At 41.8% G+C, this 21,967-nt stretch overlaps 1 protein-coding gene across 1 annotated transcript; it reads left to right on the top strand.

The window, feature by feature from the left end:
• The first annotated feature begins 1,225 nt into the window (after positions 1-1,225).
• On the top strand, positions 1,226-5,743 carry LOC127094492 (uncharacterized). Its single transcript, XM_051033320.1, has 4 exons — positions 1,226-2,419; positions 2,468-3,638; positions 3,966-4,708; positions 4,907-5,743. Exons 1-4 carry the CDS (start codon positions 1,226-1,228, stop codon positions 5,741-5,743), a joined length of 3,945 nt encoding a protein of 1,314 aa, XP_050889277.1.
• Positions 5,744-21,967: the final 16,224 nt, after the last annotated feature.

The raw sequence follows: 21,967 nt of genomic DNA, 5'->3' as shown, positions 1-21,967 counted from the left end.
TTACAAAGCAAAATCACTCTTCACTTACCAACCCAAGGATATTTTGTTCAATTGAATCATTATCAACACTGATAGTTCCTACGCAGTCCTCGAGATCGATACTCAGGATAATTCCTTTTATTACTACATCGGTGAAATAGTACACTTGCTATTTTCCCGATCAAGTTTTTGGCGCCGTTGCCGGGGACTGCCAAACTATCTGTTAATAATTATTCAATTGGAATTTTGTTGCTCTGCAACTAAAATTTTACTTTATTTTATTTGTGTATTTCACTTTGCCTATCCTAACCACTGTCTAATATTTTATGCGAGGTAAGGCCTCAGCTGAATTTCTTTTTGACGCAGAACCAGAACGATCGTTGCGAGCACGAATCAGAAAAGCCAGACACGACAGACTGGAAGTAACAGAAGAACCGCTGATAGTTTCTGATTCTGAGAAAGAGGGAACCGATTCTATTCATTCGGAACACTCTGATTCTGGAAATTCTGATACCGAACCTGAAACTATGGCAGCTGATCCACCTCCTGCGGAGAGACTATTAGGTGATTACGGAGGAGCAAATGCTCCGCCTGGAAGGATGACAATTGTGAATCAACCAGTCAATGTTGCCCACTTTCAACTTCACCCCTCAACGATACGGCAACTAGAAAGGAGACCTTTCGCAGGAAAAATTAACGAAGATGCCAACAAGCATTTGCAAAGGTTTCTGACTATGACTACGTCGTTAAAGATTGAGGGACATTCTGAGGAAGCTAAGAAGCTGGTCATGTTTCCGTTTACATTGTCAGAAGATGCTGAAGAGTGGTTCTACTCTTTACCTGCTGGAAGCATCACAACTTGGCAACAGATGGAGACAACTTTTCTCAACGAGTACTTTCCGGCCTCTGTGTACATCCGAAAGAGGTACGACATAGTGAATTTTAAACAGAAGGAAGGAGAGTCACTTGGAGATGCGTATAAAAGGTTTAAACGATTGTTGGTTGCTTGTCCTACACATAATATGGATGCAACGGAGCAAATGCAGAATTTTGTAAATGGTCTTCGGATGAAGACTAAGCAACTCATTGACACAGCAGCTGGTGGCTCAACCAACTTTACAACGGCCACCGGTATTAAAAAGATTATCGAAGCCATTGCAGCCAATGAGCACCTGGAGTTGTATGACCGCAGTGTGAGTCAACCCGAGGGATAATTGACCTGAAATTGGCAAGTCAAGTGGTGAAGATGGAAGATCAAATAGCAGCTGAAGTAGAAAGAAGACTGAAGAAGATGGCTATCGATACTCAAACTGTGGCACAAGTTCAACCGGTTCAACCAACGCAAGCTAGTAATTGTGAAATTTGTGGAGGACCTCATCTTACTGCACATTGCGTTGCAACCGCACAACAAATTGAGGAGATTAAGTTTCTAAGGCAGAACAACCCTTATTCGAATACATACAATCCGGGTTGGAAAAACCATCCAAATTTCTCATGGAAGGATCAACAAGGACATGTGCAGAACCAACCACAGCAACAACAGTTTCGACCTCAGCAACAACAACCATATCAACAACAGTTTCAGCAACAGGTACCAAGAAAAGCTGATTGGGAGCTTGCCATTGAAAAGATGGCCGCTCAAAGCTCTCAATTTCAAGAAGAGACTCGAAGTAATTTAAAAAACACAGGTGCTTCAATTAAGAATCTTGAAATACAGATGAGTCAGATAGCCCAACAACTAGCGGGTTCTCAACAACAAGGCGTGTTACCGAGTTCTACGATTACTAATCCAAGAGAAAATAATCATGTGAATGCGGTGACCACAAGGAATGGTAAGTCGAAAGAAGTACCTGAAAAGAGTTCTGAAGAAGAAGACTTATTGCTTGAAGTTGATCTAGAGATAAAAGAAAATGAGGTCGTGAACGAAGAGGTCACTAGTGATGAAAGAGTGGTAAAAGACAAAGTTATTGATCCAAAACCGGCCGTCAAACTACCATACCCAACAAGAAATAAGAAGAAAGGGCAGCATGAAAAAAACTTTGAGAAGTTCCTGGAGATGTTTAAAAAGCTTGAGCTAAACATCCCGTTCTTGGAGGCGCTTGAGCAAATGCCTACTTACGCGAAGTTCATGAAAGACATCATCTCGAAGAAGCGGACCATAGAGACTAACCCGATCATTCTAACGGAAACTTGTAGTGCCATTTTGCAGGGTATGAAGGTTCCGGTGAAGAAGAAGGATCGAGGTTTTGTGACTATTCCTTGTACCATTGGAGATAGATCCTTCAAGAAAGCTCTAATTGATTTGGGAGCAAGTGTAAGCCTTATGCCGCTGTCCATTTATAAGAGGTTGGGGATAGGAAAAATTCAAGATACAAGAATGACACTCCAGTTTGCTGACCACTCTGTGAAGAGACCTTATGGGATAGTAGAAGATGTGCTAGTAAAGATCGACAAGTTTGTGTTTCCGGTGGATTTTGTCATTTTGGAGATGCCGGAAGATGAAGAGATACCAATCATTTTGGGGAGACCATTTTTAGAGACCGGGAGATGTTTGATCGACATAGAAGAAGGCACGATGACTTTGAAAGTGTATGATGAAGAGTTAAAAATTGATGTGCGAAACACCATGAAGTACAAGGATGACGTTGCCACTAGTCAACATATTGAGATAATTGATCAAATATGTGAGAAGAAAAATTGCTTGACAACACAAAAATTAGCTTTGGAAAGAGTGTTGAGTCTATCAATTTTTAACGAAGAGGAAATAGTTGACGAGAAAGATATGGAAGTAGTAGTCATGATGGAAGCATCACCACCTTTCAAAGGTTATCGGCACAACCGGTGGGAAGATTTACGGCAACCCTTAGTGGAAGAAAAGAAAGATGAACAAAAGAAGGGGACCGAATTGAAACAACTCCCGGAAAACCTCAAATATGTATTCCTAGACACAGAGAGTAAGTGCCCGGCCATCATAAGTTCACATCTAGAAGTTCTTCAGGAAAATAAGCTTGTCAAAGTTTTAAAAAAACATAAGAGTGCTATTGGCTGGTCTATTGAGGATTTGAAAGGAATAAACCCCACAATATGCATGCACAAAATTCTCATGGAAGATGATCACAAGTCGGTTGTCCAACCTCAACGACGACTTAACCCAGCAATGAAGGAAGTGGTCAGAAAAGAGGTGGTTAAACTGTTAGATGCAGGGATGATTTATCCCATATCTGATAGTTCGTGGGTAAGTCCGGTTCATGTGGTGCCAAAGAAAGGTGGAACTACAGTGATAAAAAATGAGAAGAACGAGTTGATACCAACAAGGACAGTCACTGGTTGGCGGGTATGCATCGACTATAGAAGACTGAATCTTGCCACCAGGAAGGACCATTTTCCCTTACCATTCATTGATCAGATGTTGGAAAGGTTAGCCGGTCATGACTATTATTGCTTCCTCGATGGCTACTCGGGATACAATCAGATAGCTGTTGCACCAGAGGATCAGGAGAAGACCGCATTTACATGCCCTTTTGGTATTTTTGCCTACAGAAGAATGCCATTCGGGTTATGTAATGCACCAGCAACGTTTCAGAGATGCATGCAATCAATCTTTGCAGATATGCTTGAGAAGCATATGGAAGTCTTCATGGACGATTTCTCAGTTTTTGGTAAGTCTTTCGATAATTGCTTGACTAACCTTGCTCTGGTGTTAGAAAGGTGCCAACAAACAAATCTTATCCTGAACTGGGAGAAGTGTCACTTCATGGTACGTGAAGGGATAGTCTTGGGTCACAAAATTTCCTACAAAGGAATAGAAGTGAACAAAGCAAAGATTGAAGTCATCTCAAAGCTTCCCCCACCGATGAATGAAAAAGGTATTAGAAGTTTCTTAGGGCATGCGGGTTTTTACCGTAGGTTCATAAGAGATTTCTCTAAAATAGCAAAACCCTTAACGACTCTTTTAGTTAAGGATAATACCTTTGTTTTTGATAAAGAATGTGTTGTGGCGTTTGAAACACTAAAGCAAAAATTAGTATCAGCACCTATTGTTGTAGCCCCGGACTGGTCTCTGCCTTTTGAGATAATGTGTGATGCAAGTGATATTGCAGTGGGGGCAGTTCTGGGGCAGCGTCGAGAAAAATTGTTACATGTCATTTATTATGCTAGTCATGTGTTGAACCCCGCACAGATGAATTATGCGACAACTGAAAAGGAGTTGTTAGCCGTAGTGTACGCCTTTGATAAATTCAGGCAATATACTGACCATGCTGCTTTGAAGTATCTTTTTGCTAAACAGGACTCTAAGCCAAGACTTCTTAGGTGGATCTTACTCCTTCAAGAGTTTGATGTGGAGATTCGTGACAAGAAAGGATGTGAGAACACTGTTGCCGATCACCTCTCCCGTATATCACCTATCGAAGAGACAGAAGACAAGCGTCCAATAAAGGACGAGTTCGTCGATGAACAGATCCTCGCTTTCAACGGAGTGCCTTGGTTTGCCGATTATGCAAACTATCTGGTCGGTGGGATAATCCCCGATGATTTTGATGCTAACAAGAAGAAAAAGTTTGTGCATGATTGCAGGTTCTACTTGTGGGACGATCCTTTCTTGTATAAGAGAGGAGTGGATGGACTTATCAGGAGATGTGTTCCAGAGGAGGAACAAAGGGATGTGTTGAAAGCATGCCACGACTCCGACTATGGAGGACACTTTAGTGGTGACAGAACCGCCGCCAAGGTTCTCCAATCTGGGTTATACTGGCCAACTTTATTCAAAGATGCTCAACAAATAATTAAAGAGTGCGACAAATGCCAGAGAACGGGAAACATCTCAAAAAGAAATCAGATGCCCCAAAATGCCATGTTAGAAGTTGAACTCTTTGATGTGTGGGGTATCGATTTCATGGGTCCCTTCCCACCATCTTTTGGGAAGCAGTACATCTTAGTGGCGGTGGATTATGTCTCAAAGTGGGTGGAGGCCGTGGCCCTACCAACTAATGATGCTCGAGTGGTGATTAGGTTTCTAAAGGAGACTATCTTTGCGAGGTTCGGAGTACCAAGAGCTTTAATAAGTGATGAAGGAACACATTTTCTGAACCATCTTATGGAGAAGCTCCTCTTGAAGTATAATGTGAAGCATCGAATTGCGACTCCGTACCACCCTCAAACTAGTGGGCAGGTGGAAGTGTCAAACAGGCAACTCAAACAAATCCTTGAAAAGACCGTAAACTCATCCCGCAAGGATTGGGCAAGCAAGTTGGATGATGCACTTTGGGCTTACCAAACGGCTTTCAAAACACCAATTGGTATGTCACCATACCAGTTAGTTTACGGCAAGGCTTGCCATCTACCGCTTGAATTAGAACACAAGGCATTTTGGGCTTCAAAATTTTTGAATATGGATTTATCCAAGGCAGGAAGTTCTCGGATCCTTCAGCTCCATGAATTAGAAGAATTTCGGAATCGTGCTTATGAAAATGCTAAGGTCTATAAAGACCAAACAAAGAAATGGCATGATAAAAGGATAGTGAAAAAAGAGTTTTATGAAGGACAACTGGTCCTTTTGTATAATTCTCGATTGAAATTATTCCCTGGGAAGTTGAAATCCAAATGGTCAGGCCCGTTTGTTGTTCACAAAGTTTTCCCACATGGAGCGATTGAATTAAAGAATCAAGCAAACGGGGATACATTCAAAGTCAACGGTCAGAGGTTAAAGCCGTATTACCAAGGACAAGAAATTGGTCAAATACATGTTGCTCGTCTCACAGGATGAGAGGAACAACCGTCGAGCCATGCGACGTTAAACGAAGCGCTTCGTGGGAGGCAACCCACGGGTTTTCAATTTTTTCTCTCTAATGAATTTGTTTGTGTTTCTATTTTTTTTTTGAGTTTGAATGTTTGTAGGTAATCACAGTGTGCTACTGGTGAAGGTGAAAAATTTGAACGGGGTAACAACTAAGGTGTTCAACCGGGGACGTATAAAGAGAAAAGTGCAAGACAGGGGTGCAACACGGTCGGCCGTGTTGTATAGCACGGGCCGTGTTGCAGGCTTACCAATTTCCTCATACATTTTCCAGAGGAGCAACACGGGCAGCCGTGTGTGCCAGCACGGGCCGTGTTGCTCACATGGCCTTGTCCCCATACATTTTCCAGGGAGGCAACACGGCCGGCCGTGTGGTCCAGCACGGGCCGTGTTGCAGTGCAAAATTCTGAATTTTTTTTAAATTTTAGAGACGTTGGAGTGGGGCCCACACGTCTTTAAATACCTTTTACCACTCCCACACTCACTTTTCAGCCACTTCATCTCTTCCAACCCTATTTTTCTCTCAAATCTCTCAAACTCCATAACCTCCTTCACCTTAAACCTCATATTTCATCATCATCCAACCATTATTTTTCAAAGTTCCTTCACAAAAGCTGGGCCGTTTCTCGCACTCTACACCGCGACGGTATTATTTTTCCCTATCTCCACTATTTTTTTCTGCTAACTTTTTCAGGTGACCATTATGCCCCCGAAAAGAGCCGACCGAGGAAAGGCCGTGGTAGAGACCTCAAGACCGAGACAAAGGTCCCGGCGGATGCCAAACGCACACGGAATCATTTTTGAGGATGATGATCATATCGAAAGGTATAAGACCCACCTTAAAAGGAAGCTTGTACCTACAAGGTATGTTTGTGATGACACTATGAGTGCATTAGGAATTCTAGATGATGTATCCCAAATGTTCCACAATTTAGGTATTTTTGAATTTATGCATGCTGATGTGCCTACCTATGAACGCATCACTCTAGAATTCCTAAGCACTGTTAAATTTAAACTGGAAAAAAATTGGACTGGTCATGTCTATGAATATTTTGGCACTATGAGTTTCCGACTTTATAACGAAGATTACTCGATGTCGGTTATTCAGCTTGGGCAATGCCCCCGGTTACCATTGGTAGGATCCGGGGCAGTACCAAATGACTTTTCTGCAGGTTCCTTTTGGTCCTCTATTACAGGTTTACCACAGTACGAACCCCGAAGTGCAAAGGCATCATGGATTCAAAACCCGTGCTTCCGATATGCTCAAAAAGGGTTAGCATTCACCTTGTTTGGACGAGGAGATAGTACAGGTGTAGCGGCAAAGCGGGAGTTATTTTTGATGCATGCCATGGTGAATGAGGAACCAGTGAATGTGGCGGCATTCGCCGCGGACCATTTAGGTACCATGGGGCGTGCCAGCTCAGGAGCCATTTCTGTGGGAGGTATGATAACACAAATTGCTGACTGGTGTGGTTGTAGGCCGGTGTTGGACGGAGAAACCCCGATGCAGGCGTTGGGTAAGCTTGACCTCAATGCCCTGTGTACGCAAGGCATGCTCGAACAAAGCCGTCATGGGTATGTGTTGGTAAGCCGAACACGCAGGCTGTTCCGCTTACCGAACACTGATAAAACTAACGTTGATAACAATGAGAATTGGTTGTATACCTCTGTTGACCCCGAAGAGGCGGGAGAAGATGAATTTTTTGCAGGTGATACGAGAGAGGAAGATGCACCGGCAAGGGAGAGGGCTGTTCCTCACCCTCACACCTCTCACCACAGAGGTATGGGAGCCTCCTCTGCTGGATGGACACCCATGGACATGGATCAGTTCCGTGTCGAGCAGGCTCGCCAGGGAGCGGAGATTGATCGGATCGTGACAGAGCAGCTCCGTCAAGGGGCTGCCATTGATGATATTCAGAGGATGATGCAACATATGATGTTGCAATTTCCACAGCACCCTCCTCCGCAGTAGGCACTGTAAGTCCCTCTTGCATTTGGGTTCAAACATTGGGGTCAATGTTGAGTTCAAGTGTGGGGGGGTTCCTTTCATTGTTTTAATTTATTTTCCGTTTTAATTTATTTTCCGTTTTGGTTTTTCAATTTTTAAAGTAATTTTCCTTTGATTTCTTTTATTTTCAACTGTTTGGATGTTGGGTTACAGATTGATGGATAAAAACCAGAGGCGTGATGGAAAGATGGTTAGTGGATGAAAGACACAACCCGAACTCACGCTCCCGAGGCACCCTGGAAATTTATGCAGTCGAAGAAAAACTATTGTTGGACACAGTGGGATGAAAACTGGATTGAGATAGAAGTATGGTACACCTGAACCAAAAAGAAGCTACATTACACAGAGAGTGCTTTGGAACCTGCAAGTTTACCCCACATGGTGAGATTACAAAAAGCCAAATACTAAGAGATCATCATGAGAGTTAATCCAGGTATGACTCTATCGCTCTGGTTTTGCGTACGTTCTACTGACATAGCACTGCATTATGACACACACTGAGGCATTTTTGTTGTTGTTTAACCTTGAGCCTTTCCAGCCACCCTTGTACGTTTTATCCGTTGCGAACCCCTTTGAGCCTTTAACCATTTTGTTTGTTTGTAAACCGCTTATGTTACCCTATGGCCAGAAAAAGAAAAAAAAATAGATAATAATCTCTTCTACCCTTGCTCGGCATAAATGTTGTGGATTTTGGAAACTGTGTGAATTCTAAGTTTGGGGTGGTAAATCTAATACCAAAGGGACAAGTGTGCGAAAAATTGTTACAAGAAAAGAGAAAAGAAAAATTGGAGGCTCTTTGAATGCTCCGGAAAAAGAAATAAAAAGAGAAAAGAAAAATAGAACTCATCAAAACGCACTTGTCCCAATTAGACGACTTGATTACATTTGAAATACTCAATCAGTTGAGTAAAGTTAAAGAGTCGATGTCGAACCCCTGTATATCAAAATAAGCACAGGTACAAGAAACATAACAGGAGTGCCGAGGCCAAACCCCTTGTGTATCCGTTTGTTATTTATCCTACCTGTCCTAAGCCCCGTTACAACCCTAAGTCCTCCAAAAGTGTGTGAATTATGTTTGTGCAATAGAAGTAGAATTTATTCAAAAACTAAGAGTCGATATTGCATACACTGAGTCTTTAGTGCTAACCCTGAGAGATTGTGTGAGATGTATGAAAAGCTTGCAGGTAAAGAGGTGCTGAACTGTGAGGTGTAGCGGATAGTTCGGATTGGGTGGCCAACGTCTTGACCATGAAGGTAGGAAACTCGGTGCGAATAACATCGGCTGCATAGTGGTAAAAAGGAATTTTAGGGTGACCTCTGTTTGTTGTCTCTGGCATCACTTGAGGACAAGCAATGAGATAAGTTTGGGGTTGTGATCGGTCACATTTTAACTTGATTTTCATCATGTTCTCGGCCAAAATTCATCAATGTGGTAACCCTTTATTTTGTGTTTGAGTGTTTGAATTTTAAGTATTTCATAGTTGAGTAGATTTATGCTTATTTTGCTTTTGGTGTTAATTTAAGTTTTTAGATGCGTTTTATGTCGTTTCCATGGTGTTGTGCATGTTTCAGAAGTAGTTGAAGAGTCGGAAGTGCCAAGGCAACAGTGGAAGAGTGAAAGAAAAAGAAAGAAAAAATAGAAGGAAATTCCTGGAGCCAAACACGGCCCGTGTCTCCTGACACGGCCCGTGCTGCAAGAAAACCTTTTTCCCATACAAAAACCGGGGGGCTGACACGGCCGGCCGTGTTGCTTGGCACGGCCCGTGTCAGCAGGTCTGAAGGAAAATCAAAAAAATAAATAATTGAAGAGCCAACACGGCCGCCCGTGTTGCTTGGCACGGCCCGTGTTGGCAGGTGCGCTGAAGTTTCCGATTTCTTGTTTTCACTCATGTAAGTGATCCCGAAGGGCATTTTTGACTTTTTGGCCTGGCTGCAATGTGTACCACACTATTTAGACCTAATGGAAGGACAAACTAAAGGACGAAACGGAGAGAACGAGAGAATCAAGATTTTTGGAGAACGGAGATCATCAAGCGCGGAAGCAATTGAAGATCGAAGCTATCTAATCTCTTGTAATGTCTAATCTTATATTTGTACCTTCTTTGAATATTATCATGAGCTAAACCCCCCAATGCTAGGGGGGTGTCCCTGAATTGCTTTTGTAATGAACTTTTTTCCTACAATGTTATGAATGTCTATGTTTTTATGAAATCAATTTGTTATAACACGAGTGTAATGCTTGCCGTATTGGAAAATTAGGTGTTGAATTGGAGGTAAAGGAGGTCTGACAAATCCCTTTATCACTGTGTGTATAACAACATCTCTAATTTCTCTTAGGAATGAGGATCTAATAGTGATGATGGGAAATTCTTGATATTCATACATGGGATTAATATTCTTTTGAATGGCTAAGGAATTGGGATTTAAAATTGAATGTTAATGGTTTCTGGCTAAGGAATTAGGGGAAACTTCTCTTGAGAACCATATTGAATCATTCGAACATAGATATCATAAATTAAGGATTAAGTTTATTTCAGAGCAATTCATACACCCTTGATCTAGCATGTTTAACTTGTCTGCATTCAAAAATCTCTACTTTATTTCCTTTGTATTTTACAAAGCAAAATCACTCTTCACTTACCAACCCAAGGATATTTTGTTCAATTGAATCATTATCAACACTGATAGTTCCTACGCAGTCCTCGAGATCGATACTCAGGATAATTCCTTTTATTACTACATCGGTGAAATAGTACACTTGCTATTTTCCCGATCAGTACTTAAACAAGCAAATCATTTATGCAGATGGAAATCTGTTTTCATTTGTTTTTATGGGTTTTTTGTGATCACTGATTTCATGCAAAAAGCAAAAAGTGAAAACAAATGGAAAAACAAATGTTTAACAATGCATTAATTGAATGAAAACATCATCGTATTAAATGCTGCCAACAATGTCATCACTTCTCCTTTTGGCATGGGAGAAGGGTTTTGAACAAAGTGAACCATTACTCTGATCTATGGATGACTGTAGGAACATCTACAACGACCCAATTATGGCAGACACCACCAGGAATGATGAAATTGTTCATATCCTCTGCATCCTCTTCCAAGATAGCAGCAGCTTCTTCAGGTTGATCAGCATGGATGAATCATCCACTCTTGAACAAACCTTGCTCATTAAATGCCCCAGAACAGTAGCCAATGCCAGCCCGGGATCTATTGTCTTCAAGCTCAATCATCTTCCCTAAACCAGCAACTGCACCACATTCAATGGCCAGTTTCGCATCTTTGTAGGAAGCGAATGAAGGAGACTTTTTCTCGATTGGTTCATCAATAGACAAAGCTTGGAACGGCGTTCCAACTTCATCCTCAGCATCAATATACGAGAAAGAAGACAAGTGGCTGACCAGGAGAGCCTTTTCTCCCCCTACCACGACCAGTTTCTTGTTCTTGACAAATTTTAGCTTCTGGTGTAGGGTGGATGTCACGGCGCCAGCCTCGTGAATCCATGGTCTGCCAAGGAGACAGCTGTATGATGGGTGGATATCCATTACCTGGAAGGTAACCTGGAAATCACTTGGTCCAATCTTGATTGGGAGATCAACTTCCCCAATCACGGTCTTACGTGACCCATCAAACGCTTTCACAACAACACCACTCTGCCTCATGGGAGGCCCCTGATATGACAATCGAGCAAGTGTGGTCTTCGGAAATACATTGAGAGATGATCCAGTGTCCACCAGCACGTTGGACATGGCATCAGACTTGCAATTCATAGAAATATGTAGAGCCATGTTGTGGTCTCTTCCCTCCTCAGGGAGATCAGCGTCACAGAAATTCAAAGTGTTGCAAGCAGTAATGTTTGCAACTATACCATCAAACTGTTCCACAGTGACATCGTGATCAACATACGCCAAGTCCAATACTTTCTGCAGAGCCTCCCTATGGGGTTCTGAATTCAACAGCAGAGATAATACAGAGATTTTGGATGGCGTTTGTAGAAGCTGGTCTACAACGTTGTACTCACTCTTTTTGATGAGCCTCAGCATCTCATCACATTCTTCATTCACAATGCCACTCGGGCCAACAGAAGAATCAGGAGTCTTTTGTACAGAGGAGGAGGGTTGTTTGGCAACAGCAAGTGTCGGATTCTGAATATTCACAGCAGTCCCAACCGGACGCTCAACAGTGTCAGAAACAACAGCCCTAGCCTGAGGCTTAGGTGCAGAAAATACGCGACCACTTCGGGTCAACCCACTTACATCGGCAATGTTAGTAACAGAGGTTGAAGGCAAAGGCACTTCTACCCCATCTTGCACAGCAACGGGATTATATCTGAACGGCACGGCTTTATCAGAAGCATAAGGCATAGGGCCTGCAGGCTTGATGACTAGTGAAGGAGAGACCTTCGACTTACTGCTATCATAGCGAATAACAACAGGCTCGGGTAACTTGAACACAGGAGATATAACATTAACCTCGGGTTCGTCTTTATCCACATTCCGATTCTGAAGGATCTCAATGGTACCCTCATCCAGCAACTCTTGAAGTTCTCTGCGCACTTGGCGACAACCCAGACGGTTCACTGAACAGATGCGGCATCTGTCATGGTCATGCTCCATATGGCTGTATTGACACAGCAACCGATGTAATTCGACCAGCGACTGTCTAATATGACTTACATATTTGACCTTGTACTTCCCAGGGCATCCCTGGACCATATTAACAGATTTCCCATGCGCGGGCAATGGGTTCTTTGTAACATTCGGGCCTGAGTCCTCGAAGCTCAGAATTCCACATCTCATAAGGTCTTGAACCTTAGTCTTCAGTGGGTAGCAGTTTTCGATGTTGTGACCCGGAGCACCGGAGTGATACACACAGTGTTGGTCTGGCTTGTACCACCACTGAGGATTTGCAGGCACAGCAGGAGGATCCCTGGGAGTAACCAACTTCCTTTCCAACAAGGAAGGATATAGCTCAGCGTATGACATAGGAATCGGATCGAAGCTGATCTTCTTCCTATCATAACTCAAATTAGCCTAGTTGGTTGTACTGCCACGAGGCTGGTAAGCCTGTTGCCGTGGACGGTGTTGCTGCTGATACTGAGGCTGTTGTTGCTGATGTTGATGTTGAGGTTGCTGATATTGCTGATTATCCCTGAAAACAGGTGCTATATGAGCCACCTGGTGCTGATTGCTATTACGCCGTGCAGGCTTCCTCTGAACAGAGGGTCTTCTTGGCTTGGCATGGGATTGCACAGCATGTGCTTCCCCATCCTTCTTCTTAAACGCCCCATATCGTTTAGAAGAAGAGCTCTCATCCTTTGCCAATCGTCCTTCACGGACTCCTTCCTCGAGACGCATCCCCATGTTCACCATCTCGGTGAAATCAGAGGGAGCGCTTGCTACCATCCGCTCATAATAAAAAGAACTAAGAGTCTTCAAGAAGATCTTAGTCATCTCTTTCTCCTCCAGCGGTGGAGTAATCTGAGCAGCCAGCTCTCGCCACCTCTGGGCGTACTCCTTAAATGTCTCCTTGTCCTTCTGAGACATGACCCTGAGTTGATCACGGTCAGGAGCCATGTCAACGTTGTATTTATATTGCTTGACGAAGGCTTCGCCAAGATCATTGAAGGATCGGATATTAGCACTGTCCAAACTCATGTACCATCTGAGTGTAGCACCGGACAGACTGTCTTGAAAATAATGGATCAGAAGCTGATCATTATCAGTTTGGGTAGACATTTTTCTTGCGTACATAACCAGATGAGCAAGAGGACAGGTGTTCCCTTTATACTTTTCAAAGTCAGGAACTTTGAACTTGATCGGAATCTTAACACCGGGAACAAGGCAAAGCTCAGCAGCGGACTTGCCAAATAGGTCTTTCCCTCTGAGGGTCTTCAATTCCTTCCTCGGCTCAAGGAATTGATCATTCATAGCCTCCATCTTCTCATTGACATCTGGGCCCTCAGACGGCTCAGAATGATAGATGGTGTCGTCTACCCTGGGAATGGTATGCACGACAGGAGGAGCAGCAACAGGGACCGGGCTAGATGCCGGCATATGAGCAAAAGTTGGAGCAGGAATATCAGGTATGAAACCCGGAGGCATACCCCAAGGAAACCCGGCTGGCATAGCATTGGGCACAAAATGAGCACAGGCAGCTGGCACAGTCGAAGCAGCGACCTCTGAAATGACCGTCCTCTGGACAGGAGTTGCAGGCGGTTGAGAAGGTTGGTTCTGAGCAGACAGAAACTACTCCATCAAAGCGCTCAGACGAGCGACCTCTTCCTTCAGCTCACGGTTCTCTTGTTCCAACTGATCCATAACTCTTGCAGAATTGGCTCGAGTATAATACCGGTGAGTCAGCTTGTCTTCAAAATAAATGAAGAACACAGAGTTAGGACAAGAAGACCAGAAACAAGGTACCTGCTTATGCAAAATGATGCATGCGATGCTTGTGCAGATGCTTTGTTTATTTTCAAGGAACCCTTTAGGGCATTATTTGCAACAAAAAATTGAATTCTTAAGCATTTAATATCATATGGAAAATATCTCATTCAATATATATTCGAGACAAAGAAGTACAACATTTTTGATCATATTACAAAGAGAAAAGGGAAATAACATCCTATGGATCCCTAGAAGCTCGGGATGCTGGAAGACGAGAAACACAAAGCTTCTTGATCTCTCTCTCATAGGCAGCTTCCATATCTGCTTTCTCTTTTGCAAGTCGATCATACTTCCTCTTCCAGAACTTGGAAGACTCAGGAAGCAGAGAAGTCCAAGTACCATTCGGATCGTCGATCACTCGATGCTCGAGAAACTCAATCAGAGCGTCCTTCTCTTTGATTTGCTGAAGCAATTCTTCTCTTTCACGGATCCAGGTACGTGAAAGGTCTTCTTCTCTTAACTCCTCTACACGTTGGGTAGGGAGGGTTGAAGGCCCAGCCACATCCAACGGTGTAGGTCTCGGATGATCATACGGTATCAGGTACTCGGCGGCTCTCTGTCTGACCCAAGAGGTATATGGCTCCAAAGCAATGCAGTTCTTCGGACCCAATTCATTCATACTCTTCTTGCAGATCTTGCGTCAAGCGCGGACAAATCTGGCTTTCAGGCCTAGGGGATCTTTACCCTCCTGAAAGAACACACCTTCTAACAGAATGTTATGAGGTTTATCCTTTAGGGGGAACCCAAGCTGACGGCGTGCTAGAATAGGATTGTAGCTGATCCCACCACATGTACCGAGAAGAGGCACATTAGGGAATTCACCATAATAATCAATGATCTGCACAGTATCATACACGCGATCATACCAAGAGATATCATCATTAGTGAGAGACATGAGTCTCTGAGACCACCGTAGACATCCCTTGTTCTCCTTGAAAGCAACAGTCTGCGGCAAGTGCGAAATAAACCACTTGTACAGCAAAGGCAGACAGCACACAATAACTCCTCCACCCTTCGCATTCCTCAGATGCAAAGAGACATAGGCATCACCCAACAAAGTCGGAACGGGATTAAGAACTGAGAAGATCCTAATGGCGTTCACATCCACAAATTTGTCGAAGTTGGGAAATAATACCAATCCATAGATGAGCAGCACGAATAAAGCCTCAAAGCCATCCTCACTCATGGCCTTCCCATAGATGGTAGCTTGAGCGATGAGGAACTCGGAAGGAAAACCCTGAATTCCACCTTTGGTAGTTAGGTTAGCTTTAATCAAAGATTCATCTATGTGCAACAAGTCTGCAATCTCTTGAGCGGTCGGAATACTCTCTAAGCCACTGAACGGCACCTGATCCAGGATAGGAATCCCAATAAGATGAGAATACTCCTCCAAAGTAGGCAGCAACTGGAAGTCCGGAAAAGAGAAGCAGTGATCCAGAGGATCATAAAACTGAGCCAGAGTATTCATCAAACCCTCGTCAACCTGAGTAGTCAACAGAGGCAGAAGCTTCCCATAGCGAGCTTTGAAACCCAAGGGATCTAATACATAAGATGTCAGATTCCTTAACTCTTTCACATCAGGTTATCTAAAGCTGTACTTCTTTGTATGCCTTTTTGGTCTTTCCATGTCTGAAAATTTTGCAAATAAACCCTTTAAGTTCCTTGAATTTTTTTTTTCTGATGACATGAAGTGAAGATGAATGCATGAATGCATGAATGCAACAATCACACTCAAGGATCAAGCAAATCACACTAAACAAAGGTCATGGGAAAGCTCATTGTATCCCTAATATCAATCATCCATTTTGGTGGATTTAGGTTTTACACCTTATCAACACCCAAGTTCCATTGATATTAACGGTACATGAACCGGCTCAATCATCCTTAATATCAATCATCCATTTTGGTAGATTTAGGTTTTACACCTTATCAATACCCAAGTTCCATTGATATTAAGGTTGTCTGAACGACTCAACCATGAATCACGGGTTTGCTGAGAGTCACGAGCATGGAGTCTTGGTTAAGAACCACCCAAAGGGAGTGTACTAGGGTTTAAACCTGCCAGACATGTTCTACCAGAGGTTCCCATAATCATCGTCCCATCTCTCGGATATTATCGGAGGAACGAATACTCGTATTCCAAAAATATTCTCGAGAGAGACTCTTATGAGTGTAGTATCGCGTAACAATCGCATCAGATCTTACATCTGAACGACCTCCGCACTACGTCCTAAAAATAGGCCAAGATGGGCTTGGTAAACTACGGTCCTTGGCTTCTAAGGCACATGATTGAAAGAATAATGCCTAACCACAAATAACTTGTGTGACATTATTAATCCAACATGACCTCCACCAAGTGAATGGACTCGCAAGTCAACTGGATAAGGAATACTCCACACCAGTCAACAAGACTACGCCATTCTCCTATCCTAGAGTGCACTCGAGTTCGGGTATAGAACTCATCTCACAGAGATCACCAAAGCAAACAGCAATTGTATATCAAGCAATTCAAACATTACAATCAATACAGTTATCCCAAATTATACAAAAATATGTCAAATAACAAATAATAATATATCATACAACAAGGGTGAAAAGTAGGCAATACCACCAGGGAAGGTCTAATGTTGTCCCCAGCAGAGTCGCCACTTTTCTGTAGCGGTGTATTCATCGCTATATGATTTATTGATTAAACCATAAGCAAAGCATACAAAGAATCGAGTCGCCACCGCACTTTTATTTATCCTAAGGAATGGCTAAAAAGCGAACAAAAGCCTAAGAAGTTTTACATGTAGAAAACTAATAAAAAGATCAGAGAATCTGGGTAAGGGGTAAATTACGCAATGGGAAGGTGTTAGGCACCCAAAACGTCCTAGGTACTCCTAGGGAGCCCTTTTCACACTTGTTGTATAAAAATGTTTATTTGTTTATGACATATTGTGCAAACATGAATGGGAAGATGAGAAAAGAATGTACAATTTTATTATTTTTGTGTTTGAACGGATGAACCCGTTGCCTACGTACCTTCCATCAAAGGTAAGGATCAAAACGCCGTAGTTCGACTAAAAGATTTCCAAAATATCAGTGGGTTCATTTTAAAACACAAGCACTAAGGCTTTTCATTACCAATGGGAGAAAACTCAACCTGAATCAACAATCCACCATGCGAGGACGGCTTCGACGTACTAGAGGGGTTAACCCTGTTTTCAGTACGGAAGTCTTACAATCAACTCACTAAGGATAAGGTAAGATTTACATCAACCACTATGGTAATTGAAACCTATGGCTAATGTATGAAAACATATCAACAATGGACAAAGCCACAAAACAACTGAATGGGTGAAGTTAATTGATTATGAGTATTCATAAAATATGGTCAAGGTATGATTAGGATTGATTCAAAGAAGTGTTATGAAATGGAGTTTGAAAAGTCAAGGACTTAGGGTCCAGGTTTCTAATTTGAAAGGACATGAAGATGTTTGCACAATAGTTCAAATTTTTTGAAAGCAAAGTGAAAAGGTTTAGGACAAAGAGGGTGAATGGAAAATGGAGTGTAAAACTTCTCAGAAAGGTTCACCTCTTGAGATCATATAGAAGATGATTCAAGTGTGTCCTTAGGAATAGGCAAATGAGCAATAACAAATAAGCAAACAAATGATACCGGAGGCCAATTGCTGGGCTTATACCAATCTCACAACAAAGGTGGATACCGGATACCAATAGATGGATTTACACCAGTCTCCTAAAACAAACAGGGATGTCAGATGCCAATAAATGGACTTATTCCAACCTCCTAAAGCAAAACAAAACCTGGATATCAGATGCCAATCTGTCTGGACTTACTCTAGCCTCCAAATGATGATCATAGGAATACAAAAGCCAACAACATGGTCTTACAATTGCATCCTCACATACAGCAAACAAACAGAAGCAATGGACATAAGTGGCCAAATGAAATGGTCTTACACTCTATCCCTTCCAAATCATAGGAACAATGGCCAATTAATGGACTTACTGTTGTCCTCAATGGGTAAACCAAAGATGGATCACAAAGATATGAGATGATGATCATGCAATAATGAGCAATTAATGATGATAAATGCACAAAGGCAATCAAGCAAACATGTACAGATGCAACAAGCAATCAATCAAACAAAGTCATTTAGCACACACTATATCCAAGAAATTAGGCTCAAGCAAGGGTTAGACTTTAAAGTCAACTGGAATGGGGTAAGTGGTGCTCTTAACCTTAACATTGAGAGTTAAGGTGAAGCAGATGAAAGGATATGAGGGGTGTGCCTCATTGCTCTTATCCCTGGTCAGGGAGAGCTTTGAATATCAGAAGGTGTGGGAGTTCAGAAAGTTGGAACTCTCTCCACAAGTTAATGACTCGATAGATCTTGGGTTAAGATCCACAATGCTACAACATGTAATGTGAGCAGAGGGAAGACACACAAAATAGTAGGAGACAGGCTACATATCTCTTCTATCTACCAATTGCCTCATATGAGGTCTTTTCCTGCTTAGGGACAAAATAAACAATCACAAACATTGCCTCTTAAGGAGGACTTCAGACAGGTGCCTGGCCAAGTAACAAGCCAGGTCTTCCAGACTACATGAAGAAGAGATGTTATATGTAACACCCCGATAAAATATGATAATTATTTAAATTAAGTTAATAGTATATTTATTAATTTAATTAAATAATTGGATTATTATTGGAATTATTATTCTTATTGGAATAATATAAATTGGAATAATAAAGTTGAAATATATATATAAAGAGTTCCATTTGGTAAAAAAGGGTTTTTTCACGTGAAAACCAGAGAAGCGACAGAAAGTGAGAAAAGGGCAAAGAGGAAGAGCAGGAGAAGAAGGTTGAAGAAGGAAGAGCTTGAAGCTAAAGGATTGCCGGATTAACTCGGGTAATGGGGGTTTATCGTCGTTTAATGGGTATTATGGGTTAACATGTAATGGGTAGTAATAAGCCGTTGAATTGACCCTAATTGGGATGATGAGTGCTGAAAAATTGTGATGAATAAGTTATGTCAAAGCTGTAATTGAATCTATATTTGGGTGAGTTGTGATTTTCCGAACGTGTAGCTTTTTACGGAATTGGAATCGGAGGTCCGGAAGTCCTCCAACGGCGGAAAATGCGGAGAATTTTGCATTCTGCTTCGTGTTAGCGCAGGAACAGCTTTCTGTCTTGCGTTAACCGGTTAACCCAGGGTGTTAACCGGTTAACACTGTTATGAATTGTGAAATATTGCTGTCTGTCTTGCGTTAACCGGTTAACCCAGGGTGTTAACCGGTTAACACTGTTAAAATGTGCCAGGAAGCGTGTTCTGTTTGCGTTAACCGGTTAACCCAGGGCGTTAACCGGTTAACACTGTTGGAAAAGTGGAAAATTGATATTTAAATATTGTGAACATATTTGATGATTGGCCTATATTGGTGTAGGATATAGTAGGGATCATTTCCCGTTGTTTTGAGCAGTGTAGGTATTAGTAGAGTGTGCTAATACTGTGATTGATTATGTGGCATGACATAATATGATTCTGTGATAATTGTATTGATGATGTATGATGGTGTGTGTAACACCCTTCTAAAATACCCCAAATATTTAAATTAAAATAACAACATATATCAATCAGAGTAAATATGCCATTTAAGGGTGTCACACAATATTCCACACCATTCAACAATATAACGGTCATGCTCCTTTATTAATTCAAAACATAAACATTTGCATAAAACGCAGCGGATAGAAATCTCATCAATCATGTAAAACATTACATGTAAAATGGTTCATAACCAACAATAAAACATTTAAAACAAGTTAAAACATCCCATCCCGATGTTACATCTATCAGAGCACGACCCACTAGGGAGACTACACTAGACTCCAAGCATTAGCTTCTACTCAACTCATTGCTCGTTACCTGAAAAATAGTTGTAAGGGTGAGTTCCTCAATCGATATAATAAGCATTATAAATTATCATGTCATGTTAAGTAAATAACACATTTCATCACCCAAATTAGATTACACATTCAGCAATGGCAATATCAACTCAATCATACTCATACTCAATGTCAACACAACCACACGTATAATATTGGAATACATCCATTCATATTATACGCCATACATAAATTATGCAATGAGACTCCACACATGCGGTACCGACTATTCTTGAACATATAGTTCAAGCTCACCGATCAAATCCAGATACGGCTACTAAGCTCACTAGTCCCACTCATTTGAGATCTAATGACTCACTCACTAATTCCTCACCGTGGGAATTAGCTACAGCCCCGAAGGCTATGCTATGCACACTAATCATCTAGCATGCAAACATCAACAACAAATCCACAATGATTCACTCACTAATTCCTCACCATGGGAATTAGCTACAGCCCCAAGGCTATGCTATGCACGCTAATCATCTAGCAATGCAACATCAACAACAATCCACAATGGACATATGCTCATACTCTAAGCCATACAACAGTCCATTCACAATTACATGCAAATTATATACATTCACAGCATTATGCATATCATCATACCTCATCAACAAATGTATCAACACATCATATCATGTCAATTAATTAAACACAGTATTAGCACACTCTACTAATACCTATACTGCTCAAAACAGCGGGAAATAATCCCTACTATATCACACACCGATATAGGCAACCACCAATTAGGCACACAACATTTTAATTAACACTTTTTCCACTCTGCAAGAGCGTTAACCGGTTAACGCCCTGGGTTAACCGGTTAACGCAGGCAAAACACGCTTACTGCCCAAAACTTAACAGTGTTAACCGGTTAACGCCCTGGGTTAACCGGTTAACGCAGGCAAAACAGCACTAATTCTCAATTCGTAACAGTGTTAACCGGTTAACACTCTGGGTTAACCGGTTAACGCAGACAAAACAGCAGTTCCTGCGCTAACACAAAGCAGAATGCAGAATTCTCCGCATTTTCCGCCGTTAGAGGACTTCCGGACCTCCGATTCCAATTCCGTAAAAAGCTATACGTTAGGGAAATTACAACACACTCAATTACAGGTTCAAATTTCAGTTTTTACACAACATATCCATCACAATTTTCAGCATTCAACAATCCCAATTAGGGTCAATTCCACGGTTTATCACTACCCATTACATGCTAACCCATAATACCCATTAAACGACGATAAACCCCCCTTACCTGAGTTAATCCGGCGAATCTTTAAGCTCCAAGCTCTTCTCTTCTCCAACCTTCTTCCTCTTGCTCTGCCTCTTTGCCCTTTTCCTCTTTCACGATCGCTTCTCTGTTTTTCACGTAAAAACCTTTTTACTCCAAATGGAACTCTTTTTCCTTATTCCAACTTATATATTTTCCAAATTATATTATTATTCCAATAATAATAATAATTCAATAATTCCAAAATAATAATAATAATAATCCAATTATCTAATTAAATTAATAAATATATTATTAACTTAATTTAAATAATTATCATATTATTATCGGGGTGTTACAACTCTCCCCCACTAAAAGAGTTTTCGTCCTCGAAAACATACCTCAAGCGAACAATTCTGGGTAAGACTCCTTCATCTTACTCTCCAGTTCCCAAGTCACATTGCCACCTGCTGGTCCTCCCCAAGCTACCTTCACCAAGGCAATCTCTTTACCCCACAACTGCTTCAACTCTCGATCCTCAATCCTCATAGGTGAT

The sequence above is a fragment of the Lathyrus oleraceus genome, chromosome 6, assembly GCF_024323335.1.
Source record: "Lathyrus oleraceus cultivar Zhongwan6 chromosome 6, CAAS_Psat_ZW6_1.0, whole genome shotgun sequence".
NCBI classification, from domain to species: Eukaryota; Viridiplantae; Streptophyta; class Magnoliopsida; order Fabales; family Fabaceae; genus Lathyrus; species Lathyrus oleraceus.
Note: the sequence above shows the minus strand (reverse complement) of the source record. Positions and strands in the feature narration are given on the sequence as shown.